Raw genomic sequence first — 27,915 nt, forward strand, 5'->3', positions numbered from 1 at the left:
ACCCTGTCTCTACAAAAAAAAAAAAAAATTAGCTGGGCATGTAGAGCGCACCTGTAATCCCAGCTACTCGGGAGGCTGAGGCACAAGAATCACTTGAACCCTGGAGATGGAGGTTGCAGTGAGCCAAGATCACGTCGCTGCACTCCTGGGCAACAGAGTGAAACTTCATCTCAAAAAAAAAAAAAAGATCAATAATTTTTTGATATCTCATTCACCACCCAGCTGGTTTGAGGATACTCTTAAATTTGGTATTTGCAGTCATAACTCAGATTGGAAAAAACAAACTTTATTTATAATTATTAGTGTTAAGCTCAGATGTTCTGTTGATTTAAAGTAAATATTACTATGAAAACATCAAGGTATTAAAAATACACTGGCATTAATTTACAACAGGTGAGTTCTGAAAAATTTATCTTGTTGGCATTTTAAAGGATCAGTTTAACTCAATTCTGTGCCCATTTTAATTGAAGAAAACGCAGAATGAAGAATAAATTTGAAATCTAGAAACAGTTGAAGCTTTCTTATAAAAACATTTTCCAATGTTCTCTTTTAAATAAAATAGTATTGCATTTTTATCTCAATTTCCCATTCCTGTTGGTTTCCCAAAGGAGAAGTTTATAATGGTGATTTAGAGCTAAGATTCTCTTAAGTAACTATACATTTTGTTTGTCCTATAGCCAATTTTTAAAATATTGGCTTTTGAAAGTGGAAAACATAAATTAGGTTAATAGAGAAAATTTTGTTTTGGGACAAGGAAAAAGACTCATAATTTAATTTAGTATAACTGACTTGCAATATATTATTTAGTAAAGAAAAGGTTACTGTAAACCCTGAGCTATTGCTTTTAAAGTTTTAAAAGAACTTAAAATATGTGTCATTTGTTAAACATTGCTTTGCAAAACTGTATGGTTATAGATTTTAAATGCCAAGGGACAAACAGTTATGCAATCCTTTAATAACTGGTATAATGAATGAGTATCTAGTAATTTGTGAATTCTGTATAATCATCTATAAAAAGTATGACCAGTTGTCTGGAATTTTCACCTTTCCAGGTACTTAACTCCTTTCCATTGGTGGTGGTCCTTCTTTTTCTTCTGCTACTTAACACATTTATGCCTAGTGTTCCGTTATTGGAATGCTAAGCTTGTGGGAGTTATTTGTATCCTACTGTTCAGGGTCATCCCCAAGGTCTGATTTTTCACAAAAAAAAGTTTGCAACCTCTGACATAAATGGGTTAATGTGCTATATTGACGAAAGTCATGAAGGACCTATAATTATTGCATAATGGGTATTTGCTTTTTGATTGTTGAATAAAACTTCGTTAATGAGGCAATTTTTCTTATCTATAAAGAGCAGTAAAATGTAATTTACATTTCAATGGAAATAGTTATAAGAATACTATAACTTAAAATCCATTCACAGAAATAATGCTATTTAAAATAGTTTAGAATACTGGTGATTACTTCTATTTTTCATTCCCTGATCATCTTGCATCATACATAATTGTTAGCTCGTACCAAATTAGTTTCTCTTTTTTTGTCTTTTACAAGAAAGTATGTTTTAAGTTTGATTGGAGATAAACCACAAAATTATATATTTTCTATACATGTAATGTCTGCTAATATTTTAGTTATGAAATCGGATTTCAAATCAAAGTGAGGCCATTTAGTCCTGATCATCTTTTTAAAACAGCACTGAAAAGTATGATGACTAATTTTTCAGTAGCTTTCATATATTTTAAGTATGTTTGAACGACGTCTAGCTTTATTCCAGAAACATTGAAATGTCAAAAGCTTTCATATGTTTCATGTCCATGTTACTTCAATTGGTTAAATTTATCAGAGATATTACTCTGCAGAATAATCCAAAATTACTTGAAAGCAAAGTATAAACTTTTACTAATCTTCTTACTAAATTTCAGTTAAAATTTATTATATAAGCATAAACTTAAAAGACTTGTTTGGCTGGGCGCAGTGGCTCACACCTGTAATCTCAGCACTTTGGGAGGCCAAAGCAAGCAGATCACCTGAGGTCAGGAGTTTGAGACCAGCCTGGCAAACATGGTGAAACCCCGTCTCTACTAAAAATACAAAAAAAAAAATTATCCGGGCATGGTGGTACTTGCCTGTAATCCCAGTCGCTCTGGAGCCTGAGACACAAGAATCGCCCGAATCTGGAAGGCGGAGGTTGCCGTGAGCCAAGATTGCACCGATGCACTCCAGCCTGGGTGACAGAGTAAGACTCCATCTCAAAAACAAACACAAAAAAAGACTCTTTTAAAATCAAGAATGTCATGATTGGTGAAAAGAACTGGTTATCAATATTTTACATCATTTAACTAATATTTTAGGAACATCATTTATCTTTAAAAATCATTCTGGGTATAATTAAAACACAGCTTTTGAAACATAACATGCATTTATCTAGGGGCCTTTGTCAGAAATCAAAGCTTTTATTATGTTGGTCTAAAGTTAGTACATTTCTGGTAATGGAAAAAAGTGAATCAATTTAATTCCCAATACCTAGACAGGTAGAGCAAAGCTCTCCCAGATCCTGAAAGAGAGAAGCAAAGATATACTCTGAATGTACTTCCATCTGTTCTGTTTTGATAGAAAAATGGTTTACTGTAACATTGGAATATTGGGAGAGGAGGGTTTAAGCTGGGAGGGTGATGGGATTCGGGGCAAGTATAAGAGGCACTCAGGAACCTGCCTAAGAATGAAAGGACTCCCTGGGGGTGGAGGTAGAGGGGTGGGGTTGGGGAGATCTGTTAGCTTTTATGTATTTCATGTTATTCTTAAGATGGATAAATGGGTCTGAATTTAGTCACTACTTTTTGAAAGTCAGTCCTCTTTTTTTTTCCGAACATCCTGATCTTTCTAGCTCTTTCCATTCTTCTCTCTTACAGACCTTTATCTTTCAGTCTCCCAGACAGGACAGGTAGACAAGGTATTGCTGACTTTGAGAAATATGTGCTATAACAAAGGGAAAGCAAAATGATGTCAAAGGCAATTAATTATTTAGGCCAGACTCAAAAATTCTTTGTGTTAATAAACCCATATAGTCCCTGTAGCCTATTTTCCATTCTAGTTTCTCCTTGTAGTTTCTTCATCTTTTATTGGACTTAGTGTATTTTACTAGTATATCATTGATGTCATGTTTGTTCTGTTTTGTCTGCCTGCATTGTAAAAGGAAAGTTTAAATTTTTTTTAAACATTGTCATCTAACTGACAAATTGCATTTGCAGAAATGACAATTTACTTTGTGTATAGAAACGTAAAATTTATTTTGAGCATCATATAGCAGAACCAATCTTAATTTAACTCTCACAGATTTGTTTTTTTTCCATCTCTAAATTAGGATTCTAACATAAAATTGCCTGCTGGGTTTTGGAAGCTGTGAATTTAAAAACCAAAAGCTGAACCTTCAGAGTTTTGCATACAAAATGGGAAGCAGTGAAGGCTTAGAATAGTGACTGTTAAATAGTACTTTTTCCCCTCAAATGGTTTTCAGTTCCAAAGTCTTAACAGAATTCCTTTTACAGTTTTGACCTGCAGGTGCATATTAACAGTGGCCAACAGAAAATAAGATCAGAAACCTTATAAAACTTGACTATATTTCAAACTTGAATGCTCTAAAAATGGAATTAAATATATTGACCAAAATACAATGGGTTTTCATTGTAGCAAACCTTCTGACATCCAAACATGTCATAATCAGAATCAGTAAAAATACATTAATGTTTTAGTTAGTATTGATTAAAAAACCCTGAATATTTTTGCAAAGCATATTGACAAATATTGGAAATGTTTTTAATAGACCTCTAGTTTTACAAAACTAATTTTTCTTCTGATATTTCCTGTATATTTTTTTCACACTATAAATTAACTGTGTTAATTACTTTTTTAAAAGTTCCATGTATGTGGTGATGAGCAACTCTTTTGTGTAAAACCATGTAAGAAAGAGAAATGTTTATAAGGTCTCTGATGGAAAATTTCAAAATAAAAGTAATTTATTGAGTCCTATGGAGAAAAAAATGTGTAAACTTACAAAGTTAGATTATGCACCGTACTAATTAGAAAAACATCACTGAGAATTGATGATTGTGGTGATATCACAAAGCATTGCCTTTTAGCCACTAAATTTTTACTTACTCTCTGGATGTGTTTGAGAAGTAGCAACATACAGGTGGCTTTATAGTATCTTATTTTGAGATTGTGGGCTATATCACAAAACTGGGGTACCATTTTTGGTCCCTCTATCCATGTTATTTTGTTCCTCATATAGAGAATACATAGTAGTCTCATTCTCACCAGTGGGCAAAATTATTGCCAGTTTCTGTGTTACAGTATATAATTTATGTTAAACTGCTATTTTCCAGCAAAGAACCACTAATCACCTGGGTCTATTAACTTTCATTACTAGAACTGTTAATTGGCCTTTTTTTAAAAAAAAAAAATCAAGTTTCTGTTTTCAAAGAGTAGAGACTAAGAAAAGTGGCTCGGTATTTTAATACCGATGTTGGACGGTCAGCTCATGAGTTGGTTCTGCCTCTCTACCTTGACATACACATTTGTCTTGTACTTCTAAAAAATTTTGGTGAGAACCCTTGAGGTTACATGTAATGGTCAAAACTAGTAATAGTAAATCCATGAAAGTCATTAGTCTGCTCTCTTTTTTTCATGCAGGCAAATCCTACGTTTGATATTAAAGCTATAATTGAAGATAATCCATACAAAATGACTAATAATTTGGAAGGTTTTTTAGATTTTTGAACATTCTAATTTTGTTAAAACTGTAAAACACCATAGTTATTGCTCACTAGAGAATTGTCATGAGCATATCTAAATGTTTATAATTGCAATATTAAAGCACTGCCATTAAAGCAAAGAACAAGCCTATTATATATCCCCAGATTAAAAGTTATTCTACCTCATGTTGAAAAATTTTTTAAACTGTTGACATTGTCTTTTTTGCTCAAAAACATGCTTTCAAAATCTGCCATTATTTTGTTAATGATTTTGAGTCTGAAACCATTTAATATTGTGTTTATTAATGTTGGTGTTCTTTCACTTTGCTGTTAGGTCAAAATTATGAATGTGCATATAGCAACTTCCAGCAGGAAGGGTGGGTAAAGGTTTTAATATGTACAAATTGTTCCAACTACCATCTTATTATGCTGTATTTCAAACTTGAAAAAAAAAAGACATTTTAAGATGGTAGGATGATATTTTATGAAATAAATAACAAGATTGTTACTTTCCTTTTCCCTTCAAGAAAGTCGATTGTTTATTGCATGAAGAAAAGGGAGCTTTCAGGGTCTTTGAAATATATTTTAGTAATGCTGCTTTTTCAGTTTTGCTTGCACATATTTTGTTTATTTTTGGGTCTGGCAATTTAAAAACAAAATCAAAAACAAATCATATCCATCCATTACTATCTTTGTGATTCAAGTGCTTGAAATTTCCAAGAGTATGTCTGTATAAGTCTTCTATCTGTTTGGCCTCATTTTGGTATATTTGCAGACTTCATTTTGTTTTCTTTCTCTTAATTCTGTTAATTTATTTAATCTCATGGGAGAGAAAACATGATCATTCTTTTATATACTGTACTTCATTCTTTCATCCAGTTCATATTCTTAACTGCTTTGGATTCATATATTTGTTTTTATTGGTGTAGTCGCTGCAGTTTTACCTGCCATGGTGGTGCTCAAGTATAACATAGATGGAAACAAGTTATTTCTCTAGTAGAATTTCATTCTTTTTATTTCTGCTATGTGTCAACTATATAATCTTAAATCTTTACGAACTATGTTGTACTGTCAGAAATATCTTACTTTTACGTTTAAAAATGTGTTTACAGTAATCCCCCTTTATCTGTGTTGGATACATTCCAAAACACCCAATGGATGCCTGAAACTGTGAATACTACTGAACCTTATATATGCTATGTTTTTTCGTATACATACATACATACGATAAAATTTAATTTTTAAAATAGGCACAGTAAGAGATTAACAACTAATAATAAAAGAGAACAGTTATAATAGTATAACGTAATAAAAGTCATGTGAGGCCAGGTGCACTGGCTCACGCCTATAATACCAACACTTTAAGGGGCCAAGGCAGGAGATTTACTTGAGGCCAGGAGTTTGAGCCAGTCTGGGCAACACAGTGAGACCCCATCTCTACAAAAAGATATGTATATTTTTTACATTAGGTAGGCATGGTGGGACACACTTATAGTTCTAACTATTCAGGAGACAGGTGGGACGATCACTTGAGCCCAGGAGTTCAAGGCTGCAGTGAGCCATGATTGCATCACTCACTCCACCCTGGGTGACAGAGTCAGACCCTGTCTCTAAAAAAAAAAAAAAAAAAAAAAAAAGTTATGTGAGTAAGCCCTCTCTCTATCACAATATTGTACTATACACACCTATTTTCAGACCACAGTTAACCACGGGTAAATGAAACCATGGAAAGTGAAATTGCAGGTAAGCGGGGACTACTGTACTGCTAACAAGTCAGGTAAACTTAATTTCTGTAAGTTTTAGCATTGAAAAGTTAAGTGTTAGTAAAAGTTACTTTGTTGCTTTGAATGTATCTTACTAGAAAAAAAAATCTTAATCAAGATGAAAATTACTTCATACCTCTGTGTCAGCAAACTGATTCCCTAATGGAAAATTACTTTACATTTTATGTTTTAATAAAAATGTTTCAGGCATCACTTTCATGAATGTCTGAAAATGAAATTTGTTTTATAGCCATTCTGGTGTTGACTGAGTGACATAAAGTCTTTTTTTTGCCCTAAATTTTTATATATAAACATTGCTAGCTGGTTTAAACATCTACTTATTGATCAATTGTCATTATCATATTTTCTTCACATTTTATATTTTGCATAATAATTATTTTAAAATGTGAATTTAATTAAAACTTAAAGTACATATTACAATTTTAAAATTTCCTACCATTTAAATTCATGGCATACTATACAAAAGTATTGAACATGCTTGAGAAATAATTTGATTCTCCTAATTCATTTGCGTGTTCTGAATAGTTCCCATCTTTTGCATGTCTATGGCTTGCTGCTTATGTTTAGAAGAATTGTAGTTTGTTTTACTTAGAAACTTCTTTTGGTTTTACATATTAAGCACAAATATGCTATTTAAATCAATTGCTGTATTGACTTTATGTATTCTTGTTAGCAGCCAATAGTCGACACCATCTTTGGTCACAAAGATACAACTTAGTCTAATGAAATTTAACAGGATGTGTTTTTTAATTTTTTTAATTTTTTTTTTTTTTTTTTTTTTGCTTTAGCTGTTCATGGTACAGGATATTATGGAAAAGAGAGCTTCATGTACATTTAATACTGAAAAATTATGTTTACTATTTATAAGTGTAAACCTTAGTGTCCAATAAAATACACAGATACGCAGAATTTCTCTTGCAATAATAAAATCCCTTAATAATTCATGCCTTTTTAAATATTTATACTCAAATATTTTGTCAATACTTTTCTATAGTTAATTCATCATTTGTCTTCTTTATGGAAATTCCAAAGTAAAAATAGTGGCAAATTGGTCTTTTAACTAGAAAAATTACAAAATCCTCCTGTCTAAAAAATGATACTACCTCCAGGACATCCGCAATTTTGTAAATTTTTCTTCCTTGGTAGACAACATACTTCCTGGTAAAACAAAGCCAAAAGATGGTAAACCTCTTTGAATTAGATTCTTCTTTGATCCCAACCCACTCTCAATTTTGGTAGCTAGACCTTTAACTTGGAATGATCAAATTAAAGACCCTTTCGAATATGATACATGCTGCCTTAATTATTATTTAGTTGTATCTCCAACATCTTTGGGGGAGCAGGAAGGAAGGGGGGATAACAAAAACTTCATTGCTTCAGGTAGGTATAAGTATAGAGGTCAATCACATTTTTAGTTGTACATCAAAAATAACTAACATCCATTAAATTATAAAAATTCTCCAGCCCTATTCAGTATTTAGTTGGGTATGGAGTTATTCATTTGTATGACCCTTATTGCCTGTGTAGAATATACTTATTATTAATACTATTCTACTAATTTTTCTATTATTTCCAATTCTGAATTGATAATCCATGGCTTTTATTTCATTGCTTAACAATGTTTGTATCCTTTATTTAGCAAATAGTTTACACTGGCCTATTTTGTATCAGTCAAGATTTTTCTCAGGTAACAGCTTTATTATTATTTTTATTTTTATTAACAAAGGTAGGATTACATAAGAAAAGAGAACTAAAATTATGAAAAGGGACCTTAAAGCTAGTGTTTCTAATTTGATGGACATTGCCTTATATATAATCTAATCAAAGTGGAAGATTCGTTTTTGTTGTCTATTTTTGTACAAAATGATGCCACTGAACTCAGATGTCTTTGTTGACTTTGCTTTATTATATAGCCTGAATAAAAATTAATGAAATGTAATTGGTATAAAAATTAAACCTTAAATATGAAGGCTGTTCATGTAGGTGAGAAAAATGATATATATGCATTTTTCTTTTATTTGTAGGCATATTTTCTTTTAAAATTATTTCACAAATTATAAATGTTCCTACTAATAGGAAAGCCAAGTATTATGCACTAATGGTACTTACTGGAAATTTTAGAATTCATTTATTTATATTTACTACCCTCTTGCTTTTATGCTCTTCTTTCTCTAAATTCGTGAACTGTAAGCTGAATATATGTTGCTCAATCTATGCTATATGACAAAACATTTTTAATCATTATATTTTTACTAATGCATCAAAGGGTTGGAATGATCCTCTTCTTGTAGTTTCATCTTTAGGCAGAACTATATTCTTTGGATTGAGGCTTTACTTAAAAGCCTATTTTTTGAATGTTCTAGAACTTTCTTAGAAAAGTTTAAAAGAGCCCCCACAATTTAAAAAACTAATTTTATTGTTTTAAAATGTTTTAAGGGTTTATCCCTAAGAAAAGAAATTAAACAAGCACGATCTGTTACTTACAATTTTTATTTCACAGCACATATTGATAATAAATGCCATTTTAAAAGCAAAAGAAAATCTATCATGATCGTTGCAAGAGATATTTAATAAGGAAACTAATGTAAATCATGCTTCATGCTATATGTCAGTTAAATCAAGATACAAGTGAAGATTTAGGTCTTATTGTGTGAATATTGTGTGGTAGTGCACATTAATTTGTATTTAAATCTTTACATTGTTATCATTGCATGTGTTCACTGTATTTTTTAATGTGTCACTGTTTTCTCTTTATAGATTAGTATTTCAAAGTAACCATTCCATACCAATTCAAACTACCATCTGGTCCCTAAGCTTGTTATATGAAAATCTTTTATCATTGTCTTCCATTGTAAGTGTTTTATGATGAGCTACACCTGAGTTGTACATTTTCTTTTTCTTTTATTTGCTTCTGTATACAGGCTGGCTTAGCGGGAGCTCCAGCCCGTGCTGTATCAGCTGTAAAGAATATGAATCTTCCTGAGATCCCAAGAAATATTAACATTGGTGACATCAGTATAAAAGTGCCAAACCTGCCCTCTTTTAAATAAAAATGTAAAAAGGCCACTCCCAGGTAAAATCCAGGGGGAAGAGTCATCTAAGTTTACCATGCAGTTGTTTACCAAAAATAGAGGAGGAGAGTCTTAACTTTTGCTCTTGGATTTAAGTCAAGGTACTGTATAGAAGTTGTGTAAAATCAGTATGAAAGTTCAATGTTGCTTTTCTTGCTCAGTGATTTTAAAGAAATTGAGTAGTTCCTATGTGATTTTTTTTTTTCTTTTCTAAACTGCATTCCTGTGCCCACCTACGGCATGCCTCTATGTATTGGCTACTACAGTGTTTTAAAAAGTGTTTCAGATATTTCTTTAATTATGTACAACCTAAAATGTTGGTGTTTTGTGTGGATCACAAGTGCAGCATTCCTTAATTCCTTCTGCTATTTGTCATACAATTGTTATTTAAAGAACCAAGTATGTATTGCATGAAAACATTATGACTTTTTTCTCTTAGTTTAAATAAACTCCAAGGTAACTGGACTTCTAAAGCACCTTTCTGTTTTTGCCTGATATCTACTTTAGCAATAATTTTTTTTACAACCCTCTGACTCAACAAAGTAAATAAAAATATATTTTATCACTATTAAGCAGCTGTTAATGTCAATTTATTTTATACTTAAGTTTTTAATATTCAGAAACTCAGTAAATTATTCTGAAAATTATTTCACAAACCAGGAGCAGTCTGTCTTATGCATATTGTGCAAGATAAGATCTGGAGTAGGAGGCGACAGTCTTTCTAAAATGTATATTGAGAAAAAGTAAAATCTTTTTTATACAAATAGCTTTAAGCCTTGCCTCTTGTTCCTTCTTGCCCAGATGGTAAAAAATAATTTCAGCAAATACCTAATTGATTTTAAATACAAAAACCCTTGGGGCTCTACTTGTCTGTTTCATCCTAAAGCAAAGTTAAACGAATGTTTTCTTAAGTCCTAACACTCACTTATTCTAGTGTCTCATAATTGGCCCACATTTTATTTGGTCTTCCATGAACTGTGAGTGAGGTTACTTTTCCAGTTAGACTAAGGTTTTCCTTACAGTTCTAGTTCTCCTTCTTCAAATGTTCTCTTTGAAACACTTCCATAGACTTGCAGCATGTATGAATTTTACTCCAAGAACCCTAAGATATAAGCAAAGTTACTTTATTTTTTCTAAATAAAATTAATCTGTCTCTAAGCTCTCCAGCGTGTTATGATAACAGGAAATTTAATCTGTGATTATTGGGATTGCCATCAGCTCAGAAATATGCGAAAGTCCTAGAGAAAGGTTATGCAAAGTGGAACATTTCAGGAGATACCTGATCTTTAGTCATTTGACAATGTTTATTAAGTGTTTACTGTGCGCCCCCAAGTCCCTGTCTTTATGGAGCAATATGCAGTAACACAGAGTGCCTAGCAGTACCCCCTCCCCTCACCACCACCCCACCCTTTTCCTTTTCTCTTTGTTTTGGGGGAAACAAATTCTGGGAAGGTTAAGTGTTGGTTTGGTTAGGATATGCCAAAATTAAGGAAACCTCTGGGCCATACTTTAACTTCAAGACCATACTTTAACTTCAAGAAATAGTCAAAAGTGTTTTATTTCCCATTATATTCTATCACATACAATGCCCCAACAACCAGCCATCCTTCCTCCCCCTCCATTCTCTCATCTACCCTCCCTCCCTCTTTTCTTTCCTGCAGCAAATACTTACTGAGCATTAGCTATGTGCCAGGCATTGTTCTGGGTACTAGGATAGAGCAGGGAACAAACTAGATTCTGTTGGAACATAAATTCATGTGGGGTGAAACAATAAATGTATGATATGTCAGGAGGTGATAAGTGCTATGGAGAAAAGTAAACCTGGTTAAAAGATAGGGAGTAGAAGGATTGCGGGGTAGGAGTTGGGCTATTGCTGTGATTTATAGAATGGGTAGGAGGAGGCATCTCCGATGAAGTAACATTTGAACAAAAACCTGAAGGAGGTAAGGAAGGCATCATGGGAACTTGTGGAGCAAGAGTAAATCCACATAGCAAGTAACAGATGGCAGAGCCCAGAGGCAGGGGCGTGCTTGGGGTGTTTGAGAAACAGCAAGGAGCCAATAGCAAAATGGACAAGAGGGAAAGTAAGCTCTTATTAATGTTCCTGTTGTCCATCTCTCATAATGTTTATTCATGGGCAATACACAATAAGGGATATTAGCTTTTAAACTTTTTCATATTTTGGAAAGTAACAAGGCAGAAACTTTTGGTTAAACATACATTGTTAAACACTTACATTTGTGCTCTTTCAAACCACACTAAACTGACAGTAAAGAGTTTGTGTTAAAGGACCCAAATGGACAAAAAGGATCAGACAGGTGATAACAGCTACAAAATATTTGAAGCTGGAAAGCTTGTGAATACGTAGTATATGACTGAGCAAACCTGAGAAAACTGGAATTTAGGTTAGCAGTGGAATAATCATGAAAGCATGTGGATTTGCACCACAGAATCCAGAAAGACTTCAGGAAGTAGAGGTACTAATGAAACTGTGAATAGAATTATCAGTTATCAAATTGTCGTATATATCAAAGCATATAGACTCTCAGATCCCCTTCACCATACCACAAACCTTAGCAATTGTCTCTCATTCACCCCTGAACTAAGAGCCTGGAAATTACCCCAAATACCTTCTCAATGGTGGGAACTCAGCCTACTTTGTCTCTCAGCTCCCAGACGGTTAGTAGCCAGGCTTATACTCTACCCTGTCCACAAGCAGGAGATTCTAGCATATTCTTCCCTAGGAAGATTAGCCCAAGAGAAAAGATCTACAGTTAATGATGTTTCAAGCTTGCCCATTGATGTGGACCATCCGTATCATCCTCCTCTAAAGCCCCTTGTTGAAAAGCTTCTCCCTTGCATGCAGAGCTTCCAGTCAGGTGTTTAGGAGCCTCATACATGAGCAGAAAGCAAAAATCACCAAACATTTGAGGAAAGCTGCTAACATGAAAGGTAGAGGCCAAAACAAACAACATAAACTAATAGGAAAAACATTTTAAAATTAAAAGTTATCACTTATCCCCCACTATATTAGACACCTCTTATCTTGAGAATCTTCTTGGCCCACCACTTCAGCCACTGCTGTAGTAACTAATTCTTCATAGTCTTGACCAGCTTTGCTCAACTACAACTGGATATTGCCTTGTTTTTTGGCCCAAGCGATAACCTACTTCCTGCCTTGGACGTTCTCTTCACCCCAGCTGAAACGTAGGAAACCTTTTGGTACTCATGTATGTACAATTTGGAGATGAGGGAAATTTAACACCATTCTGACTCCTGTGAGTGCAATAAATACTTCTGTTTTATACCTTAGCAGACAGTTGAGAGTATTTCAAAAGTATTCCTCAGTAAGTCCCAAGGGATTGAAGGCTAGTTGCCTGGAGCAGTAACCAACTCCCTAATATGTCATTTTTTAAAAAAAATTTCCCCCTTCTCTGTTTAGTTCATATCCTGTACACCTTCCTGGGAGTGCATTTCCCAAAAATTATCTGTGCATAAGCCTTTGTCACAGGCTCTGCTTTCAGGAAACCCAGCCTGAGCGACACCCAGGGAAATAAAAGATCAAGAATAAGAGCAAAAAAAGGAACATCTGAGGAACTAAATGAAGTTTTTGGATATAATATAAAATATTATAAAATTGAATATTTAATGGGAAGATTGGAAGACAAAGTTGGGAGGACTTCCAAAAAGAAGAAAAAGACAAATGGATGGAAAATAAAAGGTAAAATTAAAGGATCACTTCAGGTAATTCCATAGCTGACCAGTAGAAATTCAGGGGGAGGGATGGGAGCAACACAGAAAATACAGGGAAGAAAATTTCCCCCTGAAAAAATTTTTTAAAGATTGCTTAGATCATAAGAACATGAGTTTTCAGATTGAAGGGCCCATTAGGCTGCCTAGCAGTGAATGAAAAAAAGAACCATACCAAGTGTCTAGTAGTCCATTTTGGCTGCTATAACAAAATACCATAGACTAGGTAGCTTATAAACAACAGAAATTTGTATCTCACAGTTCTGTAGGGTGGAAGTTCAAGATCAAGGCACCAGCAGTGCCTGGTGAGGCACATTTCTTATAGAAGGCATTTTATTGTTGCATTCTCACATGGGGAAGGGGCACATGAGCTCCCTCAGGCCTCTTTTATAAGGGCAATATAATCTCATTCATGAGGGCTCCAAGCTTATGACCTAATTACATCCTAAAAGTTCCACTTCTTAGTACTATTGCATTGGAGATTAGGATACAACATACAGATTTTGAGGGACACACACATTCAGACTATAGCACAAAGGGACATCACTGTGATTCTAAAAGATTCTAAAGTCTGTGGAGAGGGAGGGAAAAAGCAAGTCACAGAGGATCAGGAATCAACGTTTGAAGCCAAAAGACAAGGAGAAAGAAATGACTTCAAAATTCTGAGGATAAATCATTTAAACCCAAAATTGTGTGCCAGACAAATATTCAGGTATATATGTAGTTATAATGAGTATGTTTTCATACATGCAGTCTCAAAAGATGCATTTCTCATGCCCTCTTTCTCGGAAAGCTACTGAAAGATTGGCACCACCAAAGTAAAGGAATACATTATTTTTAAAAATCAAGAGATCCAGTAACCAATATATACAGCACAGGAGAAAGATGAAGGAAAGTCACAGGATGTTGGTGAATCTTAGAACCATAGCTTTATGGCATACCTAACGGGCAATTAGCCTAGATTGAAACAGGAAAATGAAAAGTTCAAGGAAAGATGGCTCTTTAGAAAAGAACATGGCCAGGTGGGGTGGCTCACACTTGTAATTTCAGCACTTTGGGAGGCCAACGTGGGCAGATCACTTGAGGTCAGGAATATGAGACAAGCCTGGGCAACGTGGTGAAACCTCGTCTCTAGCAAAAATACAAAAAATTAGCCAGGTGTGGTGGCACACGTCTGCAGTTCCAACTATTTGAGAGGCAGAAGCCGGAGAATCTCATGAACCCAGGAGGTGGAGGTTGCAGTGAGCCACGATCGTGCTACTGTACTCCAGCCTGGGCGACAGAGCTAGACTCCGTCTCAAAATAAATAAACACACATTTTAGTAAATTTGAGAAATATAATGTAGGTTTACATTATTATTTATCTTGATTATTTTGTAAGTTTATTGATAGTTGACCTTTGAACAACATGGGCATTAGGGCCACTGACCCCCTACACAGCCTAAAATTTGCATATACTTTTGACTCCTCAAAAATAACTAATGGCCTACCAGACCAGAGACTTACCAATAACATAAGCAATTGATTAACATATATTTTGTTTGTTAAATGTATTATATACTGTATTCTTACAATAATAATCTAGAGAAAAGAAAACATTGAGAAAATCATAAGAAGGAGAAAATATATTATTATATTTACTATTCATTGAGTGGAAGTGGATCATGGTAGGTCTCCATCCTTATTGTCTTTATATTGAACAGGCTGAGGAGGAGAGGAGTCTTGCTGTCTCAGGGGTGGCAGTGGTGGAAGAAAACCCATGTATAAGTGTATCTGTGCAATTCAAACCCGTGTGCAAGGGGCAACTGTAATTTCAATCTTTATATTAGTGAAAATAGCTTTTTACTTGAAAATAACTTTAATATTTGATACAATAAAATTGAGGTGAGAGGGAGGCTCTTCCTTTCAGAAATGTATATTTTAAGACAGCTAGGCTTATCGAATGTTAGGATAAATATGAACCAGATACTGTAGCTTTTAGAAGTTCACTTCACAGCCTTTTAAGCATATGTAGAATGCCCAAAGAGAGCGAGCTTTATCTTGCCATAGTATATAGCAAGGTTTAAGATACTTTTTGTGGGTCCGCATACTAATTAGTATAATTTGAAAAGGAAGGTTGATATTTCTGATATACCAAGGGCTCACAAATTAGAAAAAGACAATCTAATAATATGCTAAGGATAGAAACAGGCAAGTCATAGGAAACTAAATCTCAGTGGCCAATAAATATGTAGAGATACTTAACCTCACTAGTAGTCAAGGAATGCAAATGAACAATTAGATTTTATTTTCTCCTGTCATATTGACAAAAACTAGCAGAGGTGACAACATCCAGTACTAGAAAAGATAATGGGATAACGTGAGCTCTCATATTTTGATAGTGGGAATGTAATGTACTACTACTTTTTAAAAAAAGTTCTGCAAAAATTTAACAAAATTAAAAATACACATATCACACATAACCCATGACCTCATTTGGGAACTCTATATAGCACTTCTTGATTTATTTGTATAGAAAGGCATTTATTATATGAAATTTTTTGTAAAGTAAAAAAAAAAAATAACCTGGAGATATATTAAATGCCCACCAGTATGGAAATAGTTGAATAAATTGTAGTAACTACCACACTAGTTGCAATAGCAAACAACTGGAATGACTTAAATGTCTGTCAGAAGGAGACTGATGGAAAAGCTAGATTACTTCCATATTATGGAGTCCTATGGAGCTACCAAAAGGAATAAGAAATATCTCTTTATATTGCTACAAAGTGATTCTTAGAATATAGTGTTAGGTTAAAAAAAGCAAAGAGGAAGGAGAGTACATATGGAATGCATATTAGGGCTCTCCAGAGAAAAGATATATGTAGAAATATATATACTTCTTTATAGGTTATATATATACACACATATATATATATAATTTATAAGGAATTGGGTCACATGATTAAGTAGGTTGACAAGTCCCAAGATCTGAGGTTGAGTCTGCAAGCTGAAGACCCAGAATCGCTGATGATGCATTTCCAGTCAAAGGCCAGGAGGCTGGAAACTCAGGAAGAGCCAATATTTCAGTTCGTGTCCAAAGCCAAGAAAATGTCAGTGCCCCAGTTCAAAAGCAGTGAAGAAGAAAGAATTATCTCTTTACTCTGGGAAGGATCAGGAAGGCCAGACCTTTTGTTCTAGTCAGGCCTTCAACTGATTGGGTGAGGCTCACCCACACTAGGGAGGGGAATCAGCTTTACTCAGTCCACCAATTTAAATGTTTATCTCATCCAAAAACACACTCAACAGAAACACCCAGAACACCTGTTTGGCAAAATACCTGGATACCCCATGGCTCATTTAAGTTAACAGATGAAATTAACCATCACAATGTGCTTTCAATAAAGAAAAAGGGAGAATGAGTATGTATGTTTTGTATATTTTTTACATAGAAAGATAAACTATACTTTTTGCGGGGGGGTGGAGGGAGACAGGTTCTCACTCTGTCACTCAGGCTGGAGTAAAGTGGCATGATCTCAGCTCACTGCAGCCTCTACCTCCCAGGCTCAAGCAATCCTCCCACCTCAGCCTCCTGAGTAGCTGGGACTTCAGGCGCATGCCACCATGCCCGGCTAATTTTTGTATTTTTTGTAGAAATGGAGTTTCACCTTGTTGCCCAGACTGATCTCGAATTCCTGAGCTCAAAGCAATCCACCCACCTCAGCCTCCTAAAGTTCTGGGATTACAGGTACGAGCCACCATGCCTGGCCAACTGTACATATTTTTTTAAACGTATAAGAGGGAAGAAACAGGACAGAAGATTTGGGATAGAATCTAGATTTGTCTGAATGTACTTTGTTTTGGAACCATGTAAATATTTTACATACTTAGTAACATACAATTTAAATTTTGAAAATGTACCCTCTAAAAATTGAAAGCAGAGCAAATGTGTTGAACTATGCCATGAGTTGTGGCATAATGATCCAGAGGGAACTATTTCACATAACTCTAAAACACTTGACAATACACCACTAAATACCTGCTGTCCACAATTGTTTTCAGTAATCATAATGTGTGTGATATTTGTTCTTCTGAGGCTGGGTATGTGGATTGTGGGGTAAACTAAGGAGAAAGTATGTTGGCACCTGTAGTGGTTGCTCTTACGCGCATCTGTCAGGACTGAGGCACTCATTTCTTCAGCTGCTGGCAGTGAGCACTCAGTTGAGTTGCTCTGAGAACTGCCACCAGGTGGAAAGAACTGCTTCACCCAAAGCCATGGTTCCTCACAAGGACGTCCCGTATCCAAGTGATAAAAGCTTGGTGCCTTTGGCTAAGGCACAACAGCTCTGAAAGGCCATTCCATCAGCTCCAGTGCTACCCATGGGATCAGCTGAGGCCTTCATTGTGACTGCACTGCAATTTAACTCCTCCTCTGCTCTATCCTACTTCCTTCAGACTCTCACAGACTTTGATCCCAGTGGCATACTCTAGTAAATGGGCACATAAATCCACCTCAGTCTGTTTCTCAGGGAAGCTCATCAAAGCAGTTATTGCCAAGAATGGTCTGAAGAAGCAAATTTTTTGAGATGGAGTTTTGCTCTTGTTGCCCAGGCTGGAGTGCAATGGTGTGATCTCGGCTCACCCTAACCTCTGCCTCCCAAGTTTAAGTGATTCTCCTGCCTCAGCCTCCGTAGTAGCTGGGATTACAGGCATGCGCCACCACGCCCAGATAATTTTGTATTTTCAGTAGAGGCAGGATTTCACCATGTTGATCAGGCTAGTCTCGAACTCTCGACCTCATGTGATCCACCCACCTTGGCCTCCCAAAGTACTGGGATTACAGGCGTGAGCCACCACGCCCAGCCAGAAGCAGACTGTAAAATGACATTTTGGAGCTGGATCAGCATTGTCAGGCTGGCAATAGAGGACCCTATTACTGATGGCAGTAAAACCATTTGCATGCTATAACAATATAATTGTGGAAACTTTCACTGGTGGTGAGTTGGGATGGGATGCTGGAAAACCCTGATACAATGTTTCAGGCATTTGAGAAGTCCAAGGGAAGCAGTAATTATAAAGAGCATGGGATTGGATGGCTATTCTGGGTAATCACTGTATAGAGAAATGCTGACAGTAATGAATCACCAAGTAAGGCTATGTATGAAGGCCAGAGGGCCTCCTTGGCAGCATATGAAAACTGATCTCCTGCAGCTGGAGGACAGGAAAGGCTGAGGAGCAGCCCCAGGGCTCAAGTTTGGCTGCAGAACTTTGTCAAAGCGAACCTGGGGGAGCTGGAAGAGTGTAAGTGGGCCTGGATCCTGAGGGTTCTGGGTCAATGGGGAAGGAACATAAAGTTGGATGAGAGGTTATTTATATTTAAGCACTTTCCAATGATAAAAGATATAATACTCTGGGAAGACAGTGCTAACCCGTGGCTAGGGTAATTTTGGGAAGCTTGGAGAAAGCCTGAGCCACTTAGCTTGGCCCAGCTAAGTGAAGTATAATGAGAACTACCAATGCAGCCAAGGGATCAAAAGGCTCCGAGAAGTATGTGTGCTAGAGTGAATGTACTGTGTAGGACAGGAAGGCCCAGAGGTGACTATTTACCAAAACAATAAAGAACGTGCTATTTAAAGGGGCATCAGCATCATTCAGAAGCTCAGAAGTGGCTGTCCTCTGAAGGCCGGGTTTGAGGGTGGGAAATGTTACAGAACTGGGTGCCCTGATAATAATAGGGATGATGGGGTCCTGAAATAACAGAGGTCAGGTTGTGCACTTCGCTGCCGGGAGCAAAGTGGATAAGTTATCTTAATGAATTGCAAGGTCAGAGTGTCATTCACGTGTTATGGTCTGCAGTTTGCTATAGAGATATTTAATGGAACATGGCTTCAGTAGATGTAAGATAGATGGGCAGCCAGTAAAGACATTGCCTAATCTGTACAACCAAAAGAAATCAAGAATGGATCATCAGGAGGCTGAGAGCAGCTGCTGCAATAAAAAGTCATGAACTCTTTTCCAGTGTCTGGTTCTGAGCCAGTTCTCAGATCCAGAACTCACTGATTAACAGAAATGCTAAATCTCCAGGAGGAAGGACCCTGCAATACCACCCAAATGCGTAAGCTAATTATTTTCCCAGGGCTTCCCCTAAATGGACTTACTTGGGTAACTGTGCACTGGGTAATGGAAAACCCAATGTTTTAGGAATTACTGGGCACAGTTTCCAAGTTACCATTGATTCCCAGGGACCAAGCATCGTCATTGCCCCTTCCCCCATTACACTGGGAACATATGAGGGCTAGGTAATACATTTAGTCCTGGCCCAGGTCTAGTTTATATTGAGTCCACAGGTCTACCTCATGGTTATGATATTTTCCTTATCCTCGAATATATCTAACTGGTATGAGTGTTTGGTAAAACCTTACAGTGGTTCCCTAGTCTGTGGGATAAGAGATATAGTAGAAAGGAATACTAGGTGGAATCTTTGAAACTGCCCCTACACCACTCTTAGCCAGGATAGTAAGAATTGTAACTTGGGGACAAGTGAAGAGATTAATGCCATGCTTAAAGACCTAAAAGGATTCAGGAATGGTGGTCTCCATCATGTCCCACTTAATCGACCAGTCTGCTCTCTACAGATGGATCCTAGAGGATGACAGTGGACTACTGCAAATTGGCCAATTATAGCTGCTGTGGCAGATGTAGCATCTTTGTTAGGGCAGATTAATAAGGCTCTCAGATAGTTGGTATGTGGCCGTTGATCTGGGAAATGCCTTCTTTCCCATCCCTTATAGGAGGAAAGTCTAGAAAGTTCACATTCACTTTGGATGCACAACAGTTAACTATAAATGTTAATGCACCTGCCCGTCCTCATAATATAGTCAAAGGATCTGGATCCTCTGGATATTATATCACATTAGTCCACATATTGATAAAATTGTGTGATTTAGACTGCACAAACAAGAAATTACAAACATATCAAAGGCCTTGATAAGATACACTCCCTCAGTGGTTGAGAGAGAAACACTATAAAGATTCAGGGGCCTGGGATCCAGTGGTCTATGATATCCCTGTCAAATGAATGTTGTATTTCATGACTTCCCCACTCAGAAATAAGCACAGTGGTTGGTAGGCCTCTTCAGATTTTGGAGGCAGCATATTTCATACAGAGAACACTATTCCAACCCATTTACACAAATAGCATCCAGCTCTGAATGAGTCTCAACAAAAAAGGGCTCTGCAGCAGGTCCAGGCTACAAGGCAAGTGATTCTGCCTCTTGGACCATACTTCCTAACACACTCAATGATATTGGAGCTGTCAGTGATGGTAAAAGGTGTCATGTGGTGTTTCTGGGCATGTTCCAGTTGGAGAATAGCAACGTAGGCCCCCTAGAATTCTGCGACCAAGACATGACACCCACAGTAGAAAATTATAAACCATTTGAAAAACAAGTCCTTGGTGCTACTGCGCCCTGGTTGACGCAAGTGATCATGCTTCCAGAACTGACCTGAGATCTGTCCAGCCCACAAAATCATAAGGCTAGGCAGACCTAGCAACAATCTCTAGTAAGATGGAAGTGGTGTACATGGGAAAGAAGGGGGCCAGAGTGCACACATTAGCTGCACAAGTCCTGGCCCAAGTTTCATTTTCCACTGTTGACCAATGCCTTTCCCTCAGCTCCTGGGTAAGACAATGGTGAGCAGAAACCCTTCCAATGGGCAGAACTTTTGAGTTGTACACATGGGCGTCCACTGGGTATGAAAGTAAAAGTGGCCCAAGGTAAAACTACATGTGGAAGCATAGCTAATGACTTGGCTGGTTAGTTAACGGATCAGAAGATCAGAAACAAGGAGGTTTGGGTAAAAGGCATGTGGGTGAGTCTACGGGAATAAACATGAAAGTAAAATCTTTCTTTTTGTTTGGTATCTGAAAAGTCTGAATCGTATGTTACCTGACAGAGAGCATCTATCACAAAAGAGGTGCTTACACAATGGAATAGACAGAATGACTCACCAGAATGTCAGTCTGCCTCTGTTATTGGCCACTGCAGTGTTGGCACAATAGGAACATGAGTAGAGAAGCCATAGTGACGGGGATGGAGGCTGCACATGGGCCTAACAGCAGGGGCTCCTGCTCTCCAAGGTTGATTAAGCTACTGCTTATGTCAAATATCCCATCTACCACTAACAGAGAGCAAGGCTCAGCCCCTGATTCAGCACCTTCCTTTGAGGAAACCAAGCAACCACTTGGTGTCAAGTAACTTTGGCCATCTTGAAAAGGGAACAAATTGATTCTGACTGGAATTGATACATATTCTGGGTATGAACTTTCCCTTCCTGGCTGCATGGCCTCAGCCATCCTCATTATCCAAGGACCTACAAAGGGTTTGATCCACCTACCTAGGATCCTACCTAACCTCACAAAGGACCAAGGAATTCACTTTACAACAAAGGAGGTACAGCAGTGAATATAGATCAGTGAGACTGGTCTTGTCACAAGCCACGAAACCTAGAAGCTGCTGGATGGAGTAATGAAATGGCCTTTTAAAGGGACACCTGAACACCAGCTTGGAGATGAAACCTTGTGAAGGGGGACATATTCTACAGGATGTAACATATACCCTAAATCATAACAAATCTATGGTGCTGTTTCTCCAGTAGGTAGACTCCATAGGTCCAGGCACCAAGAGGTAAAAGTAGGAGCGGCCCCACTTCTCCCAGTGATCCGCTTGGGAAATTTGTGCTTCTGGTCCTCACAAGTCTAGGATCTATGGGTATAGAAGTCTTGGTTCCCAAAAAGGAAATGCAGATTTTAAGCAGAACAAGAGTCATATTAGCTTTTAGTCTACAGCTGCCCTCTAGTCCTTCTGGCTCCTCAAATCAGGAGACCAGTAGGCAAAGAAAGGAGTTCGCATCCGCTGTTACTCCACAGCTTACTGAAGTCTGACCAAAAGAGTCTTTCAGAGTACCATAAATAGTAGCTATAATGGCTCATCTAGTGGAAATCACAGCCATTTTGGAGACAGATTTCATTAGGACTCTGCTACTACTGACAATACAGCTCACTCAGTAAGATGCCAGAACCAAAATATTTAACCTACTTTACCTCCTCACACTATATGTGTGTGTGTGTGTGTGTATGTATACATGTGTGTGTATATATATATTATATATAACCTATCAAGTTACCCACTACATATATACATGTATGTATATATTATAACCTATTATATATTAGGTAACTACCTGTGTAAGATCACAGGATTTGGGAAATATAGTTTCCATGTTATAACTAGCTTCTATAATAGATTGCTTAGTAAAATGAATAGAACTGGGAAAAAAATAAAAAGAAACTTACTGACGGCTGGGTGCGGTGTCTCATGCCTGTAATCCCAGCACTTTGGGAGGTCGAGGCTGGCAGATCATGAGATCAGGAGATTGAGACCATCTAGCCAAAATGGTGAAACCCCGTCTCTACTAAAAAATGCAAAAAATTAGCTGGGCTTGGTGGTGGGCGCCTGCAGTCCCAGCTACTCGAGAGGCTGAGGCAGGGGAATTGCTTGAACCCAGGAGGCGGAGGTTGCAGTGAGCAGAGATTGTGCCACTGCACTCCAGCCCAGCAACACTGCAAGATTCTGTCTCAAAAAAAAAAAAAAAAGAAAAAAGAAAAAAAAGAAACTCACTGATATTTCTCATTTCAACCATCCACACCATAACAATTCCCTTTACTTTGAGCCCATCATAAAATAAACCATTGACAGTGCTTGAAAGAATTCCATGTACTGCATGTCCCAGGGTGATTCATTACATGGCTTCTAGAGTCAAAAACACCTGATTTCTAAACCTAGTTTCGTCTTTTAATGAAACCAAATAATCTCTGTAAGCCTGTTTACTCATCTGTAAATGGGAATGCCAGTGGTACTTACCTCATAGAACTATTGTGATGATTACATGCCATATAGAGTGCTTAGCACTGTGCCAAACACAAAGAAGTTCAGCATTTCATAAAATGGTAGCTTTTTTTTTTTTCTTTTAACTTATATGCCTTTGCTTCAGCAGTAAGACCATACAAATACAGAAGGAACAAGTCACTGGTTACTAAATAGTTTTTCACTTTCAATTGTTTGTTCCTTGAAACATGCTCATCTGGAACCTTGTCTTTCTGATACTGTTCTTAACTATTCAAGCTCCCGAATTTTGGTGTGCTAAGACCTTTCCTCACCACCACTCCAGTCTCTCTTAGGGTTGGGGAGAGACTGCATATTGCAACACAGATATTAAGATCAGAGTATTTTCCACAGTAAAGCTATTTTAGTTTGAAGGGGCAGAGGTTCTAATTATTACGTTTAAAACTCCCTTTGTAGTTTATCTTCCACTTCCTGGAGTTTATTTTTATAGGCTCTTTCATGTTCCAATGAAACTAGAAGAGATACTATACACAAACCTAAAAAACTTTTATTCTAGGATTATTAGCAATACATGTTACATTTGTTTTTCAAAGACCTCTCCTCTCAATATGGAGGCTAAAATAGATTATTTTCATATTCCATCCTTTGACACTAACCACCATCACTCTGTCCCCACCCCCACTCCAACGAGCTGGCCCTGGAAATGTGGCCTGGGCCTCCCAGAAAGTTGTCCCTCGATGGCTTTAATTAGATATTATTTCCCAAGCATGAGGTATATTTTATGCTAGGTATTAGTGGAAACAACAGACGCTGGTTACTGACTATTCCTTCTACCTTTAAGCTGCCTTCTAGTGCCCTACAATGGGCCATATAGGATTAGAGACACTGGTAAAATTATTTTTTGAGCAAAAAGAGCTTCTAAACAGCTTTATAATGTGGAAGTCATTATCTTTTCAGTTTTCACTGGACTAGTACTACCTATGCCCTGTTCAAATGATCTTTAAATGTACTTTAAATGTGATTGCAGTAAAATCTACTAACCTAAAATATATGTTTAGATGACAGATATTAGCTACCCTGCAGTTCTGGAGATTTGAAACAATTTGCAGATTTGTTTGTTTAGTTGACTGACAGTGGCAACCTGGAATAGGCCACCATGTGCCAAGATGATCTTTTGCACATATCCACAATCACCACTTTCAGATTCACTATATAATAAACTCTTTTTAATGCAGTCATCACTTATCAAAAACCTAATTCATAAGAGCTTGTAATGTTTTACACCAGGTAGTAGAGGCATAGTTTTGGAGCACAGGGAAGACACAGCTGGGGAACGATTTCAAAAGAGATTGAACTACTGCTGGACACAACTGACTGGGAGAAGATCCAGCTAGAGCAGGATCTTTCAACCTCTGCACTTACATTTTGGGCTGGATAATTCATCATTGTTGGGGGGTGTCCTGTGCATTGCAGGATGATTAGCAGCAGCATCCCTGGTTTCTACCCACTAAATGCCAATAACAGCACACCCTCCAAGTTGTAACAGCAAAAATATCTCCAGACACGCCCAACATTCTCTGGGTTGCAAAGCCAACCTCAGTTGAGAACTACTGACAGAGAGAATTCAGAGTTCTAGAGAAACACTTGGTATATAGTCTGTACTTTATTAGAGCCCTGATGGCAGTGGCACCAACTATGAAGTAGTAGCACCAACCAGCTACTAAGAGGCATTTATCATATGCTGTCAAGAGGCTGACATTTAAAGCCCCTTTCAGTTGGATCCCAGTCTACACTTCTCAGAGTCTACTCTCTTCCTTGAATGCCAGTGTTTTATACTCATTCAGGGGTTATGCAATCTATTTAGTGGGTCCTAATCAACATTTTTTAAAAAATGAAATAATGGAATAGAATAAAATAATACAGAAAATGTCAATACATTTTGTGGAATAATACTGATTTGCAAGAAATTTTTTATTCTGTGTGTGTACACAACTGTATGTTTATTCATATTGTTACCAGAAAGGAGTCCGGATCCAGACCCCAAGAGAGGGTCCTTGGATCTCATGCAAGAATGAATTCAGGGCGAGTCCGTGGTGCAAAGTGAAAGCAAGTTTATTAAGAATGTAAAGGAATAAAAGAATGGCTACTCTATAGACAGAGCAGCCACGGGGGCTGCTGGTTGCCCATTTTTTTTTTTATTATTATACTTTAAGTTCTAGGGTACATGTGCATAACGTGCAGGTTTGTTACATATGTATACTTGTGCCATGTTGCTGTGCTGCACCCATCAACTCGTCAGCACCCATCAACTCGTCATTTACATCAGGTATAACTCCCAATGCAATCCCTCCCCCCTCCCCCCACCCCCCTCCCCATGATAGGCCCCGGTGTGTGATGTTCCCCTTCCAGAGTCCAAGTGATCTCATTGTTCAGTTCCCACCTATGAGCGAGAACATGCGGTGTTTGGTTTTCTGTTCTTGTGATAGTTTGCTAAGAATGATGGTTTCCAGCTGCATCCATGTCCCTACAAAGGACACAAACTCATCCTTTTTTATGGCTGCATAGTATTCCATGGTGTATATGTGCCACATTTTCTTAATCCAGTCTGTCACTGATGGACATTTGGGTTGATTCCAAGTCTTTGCTATTGTGAATAGTGCCACAATAAACATACGTGTGCATGTGTCTTTATAGCAGCATGATTTATAATCCTTTGGGTATATACCCAGTAATGGGATGGCTGGGTCATATGGTACATCTAGTTCTAGATCCTTGAAGAATCGCCATACTGTTTTCCATAATGGTTGAACTAGTTTACAATCCCACCAACAGTGTAAAAGTGTTCCTATTTCTCCACAGCCTCTCCAGCACCTGTTGTTTCCTGACTTTTTAATGATCGCCATTCTAACTGGTGTGAGATGGTACCTCATTGTGGTTTTGATTTGCATTTCTCTGATGGCCATTGATGATGAGCATTTTTTCATGTGTCTGTTGGCTGTATGAATGTCTTCTTTTGAGAAACGTCTGTTCATATCCTTTGCCCATTTTTTGATGGGGCTGTTTGTTTTTTTCTTGTAAATTTGTTTGAGTTCTTTGTAGGTTCTGGATATTAGCCCTTTGTCAGATGAGTAGATTGCAAAAATTTTCTCCTATTCTGTAGGTTGCCTGTTCACTCTGATGGTAGATTCTTTTGCTGTGCAGAAGCTCTTTAGTTTAATTAGATCCCATTTGTCTATTTTGGCTTTTGCTGCCGTTGCTTTTGGTGTTTTAGACATGAAGTCTTTGCCCATGCCTATGTCCTGAATGGTACTACCTAGGTTTTCCTCTAGGGTTTTTATGGTATTAGGTCTAATATTTAAGTCTCTAATCCATCTTGAATTAATTTTCGTATAAGGAGTAAGGAAAGGATCCAGTTTCAGCTTTCTACTTATGGCTAGCCAATTTTCCCAGCACCATTTATTAAATAGGGAATCCTTTCCCCATTTCTTGTTTCTCTCAGGTTTGTCAAAGATCAGATGGCTGTAGGTGTGTGGTATTATTTCTGAAGACTCTGTTCTGTTCCATTGGTCTATATCTCTGTTTTGGTACCAGTACCATGCTGTTTTGGTTACTGTAGCCTTGTAGTATAGTTTGAAGTCAGGTAGCGTGATGCCTCCAGCTTTGTTCTTTTGACTTAGGATTGTCTTGGAGATGCGGGCTCTTTTTTGGTTCCATATGAACTTTAAAGTAGTTTTTTCCAATTCTGTGAAGAAAGTCATTGGTAGCTTGATGGGGATGGCATTGAATCTATAAATAACCTTGGGCAGTATGGCCATTTTCACGATATTGATTCTTCCTATCCATGAGCATGGTATGTTCTTCCATTTGTTTGTGTCCTCTTTTATTTCACTGAGCAGTGGTTTGTAGTTCTCCTTGAAGAGGTCCTTTACATCCCTTGTAAGTTGGATTCCTAGGTATTTTATTCTCTTTGAAGCAATTGTGAATGGAAGTTCATTCATGATTTGGCTCTCTGTTTGTCTGTTACTGGTGTATATGAATGCTTGTGATTTTTGCACATTAATTTTGTATCCTGAGACTTTGCTGAAGTTGCTTATCAGCTTAAGGAGATTTTGGGCTGAGACAATGGGATTTTCTAAATATACAATCATGTCATCTGCAAAGAGGGACAATTTGACTTCTTCTTTTCCTAACTGAATACCCTTGATTTCTTTCTCTTGCCTGATTGCCCTGGCCAGAACTTCCAACACTATGTTGAATAGGAGTGGTGAGAGAGGGCATCCCTGTCTTGTGCCAGTTTTCAAAGGGAATGCTTCCAGTTTTTGCACATTCAGTATGATATTGGCTGTGGGTTTGTCATAAATAGCTCTTATTATTTTGAGGTACGTTCCATCAATACCGAATTTATTGAGCGTTTTTAGCATGAAGGGCTGTTGAATTTTGTCAAAAGCCTTTTCTGCATCAATTGAGATAATCATGTGGTTCTTGTCTTTGGTTCTGTTTATATGCTGGATTATGTTTATTGATTTGCGAATGTTGAACCAGCCTTGCATCCCAGGGATGAAGCCCACTTGATCATGGTGGATAAGCTTTTTGATGTGTTGCTGAATCCGGTTTGCCAGTAGTTTATTGAGGATTTTTGCATCGATGTTCATCATAGATATTGGTCTAAAATTCT

The 27,915-nt window shown here is 37.2% G+C and overlaps 1 protein-coding gene across 19 annotated transcripts in view; it reads left to right on the forward strand.

The window, feature by feature from the left end:
* Positions 1-27,915, forward strand: part of AP3S1 (adaptor related protein complex 3 subunit sigma 1) — a 158,326-nt gene that overhangs the window by 60,769 nt on the left and 69,642 nt on the right. For 4 of the 19 annotated variants that reach the window (XM_073994079.1, XM_073994082.1, XM_065546657.1 and 1 more), the window contains 2 exons: positions 2,910-2,950; positions 9,457-10,178. The exons of 2 other annotated variants lie outside the window; for them this stretch is intronic. In XM_073994079.1, coding sequence (XP_073850180.1) covers positions 2,910-2,945 — 36 coding nt within the window. In that variant the 3' untranslated portion in view covers positions 2,946-2,950; positions 9,457-10,178. Of the gene's footprint in view, positions 1-2,909; positions 2,951-5,085; positions 5,129-7,323; positions 7,442-8,174; positions 8,223-9,456; positions 10,179-27,915 lie in introns of those variants that run through there. 13 more of the 19 variants (XM_045394119.2, XM_045394118.2, XM_045394120.2 and 10 more) reach the window with 6 other exon arrangements.

Source organism: Macaca fascicularis, chromosome 6, assembly GCF_037993035.2.
Source record: "Macaca fascicularis isolate 582-1 chromosome 6, T2T-MFA8v1.1".
Lineage (NCBI taxonomy): Eukaryota > Metazoa > Chordata > Mammalia > Primates > Cercopithecidae > Macaca > Macaca fascicularis.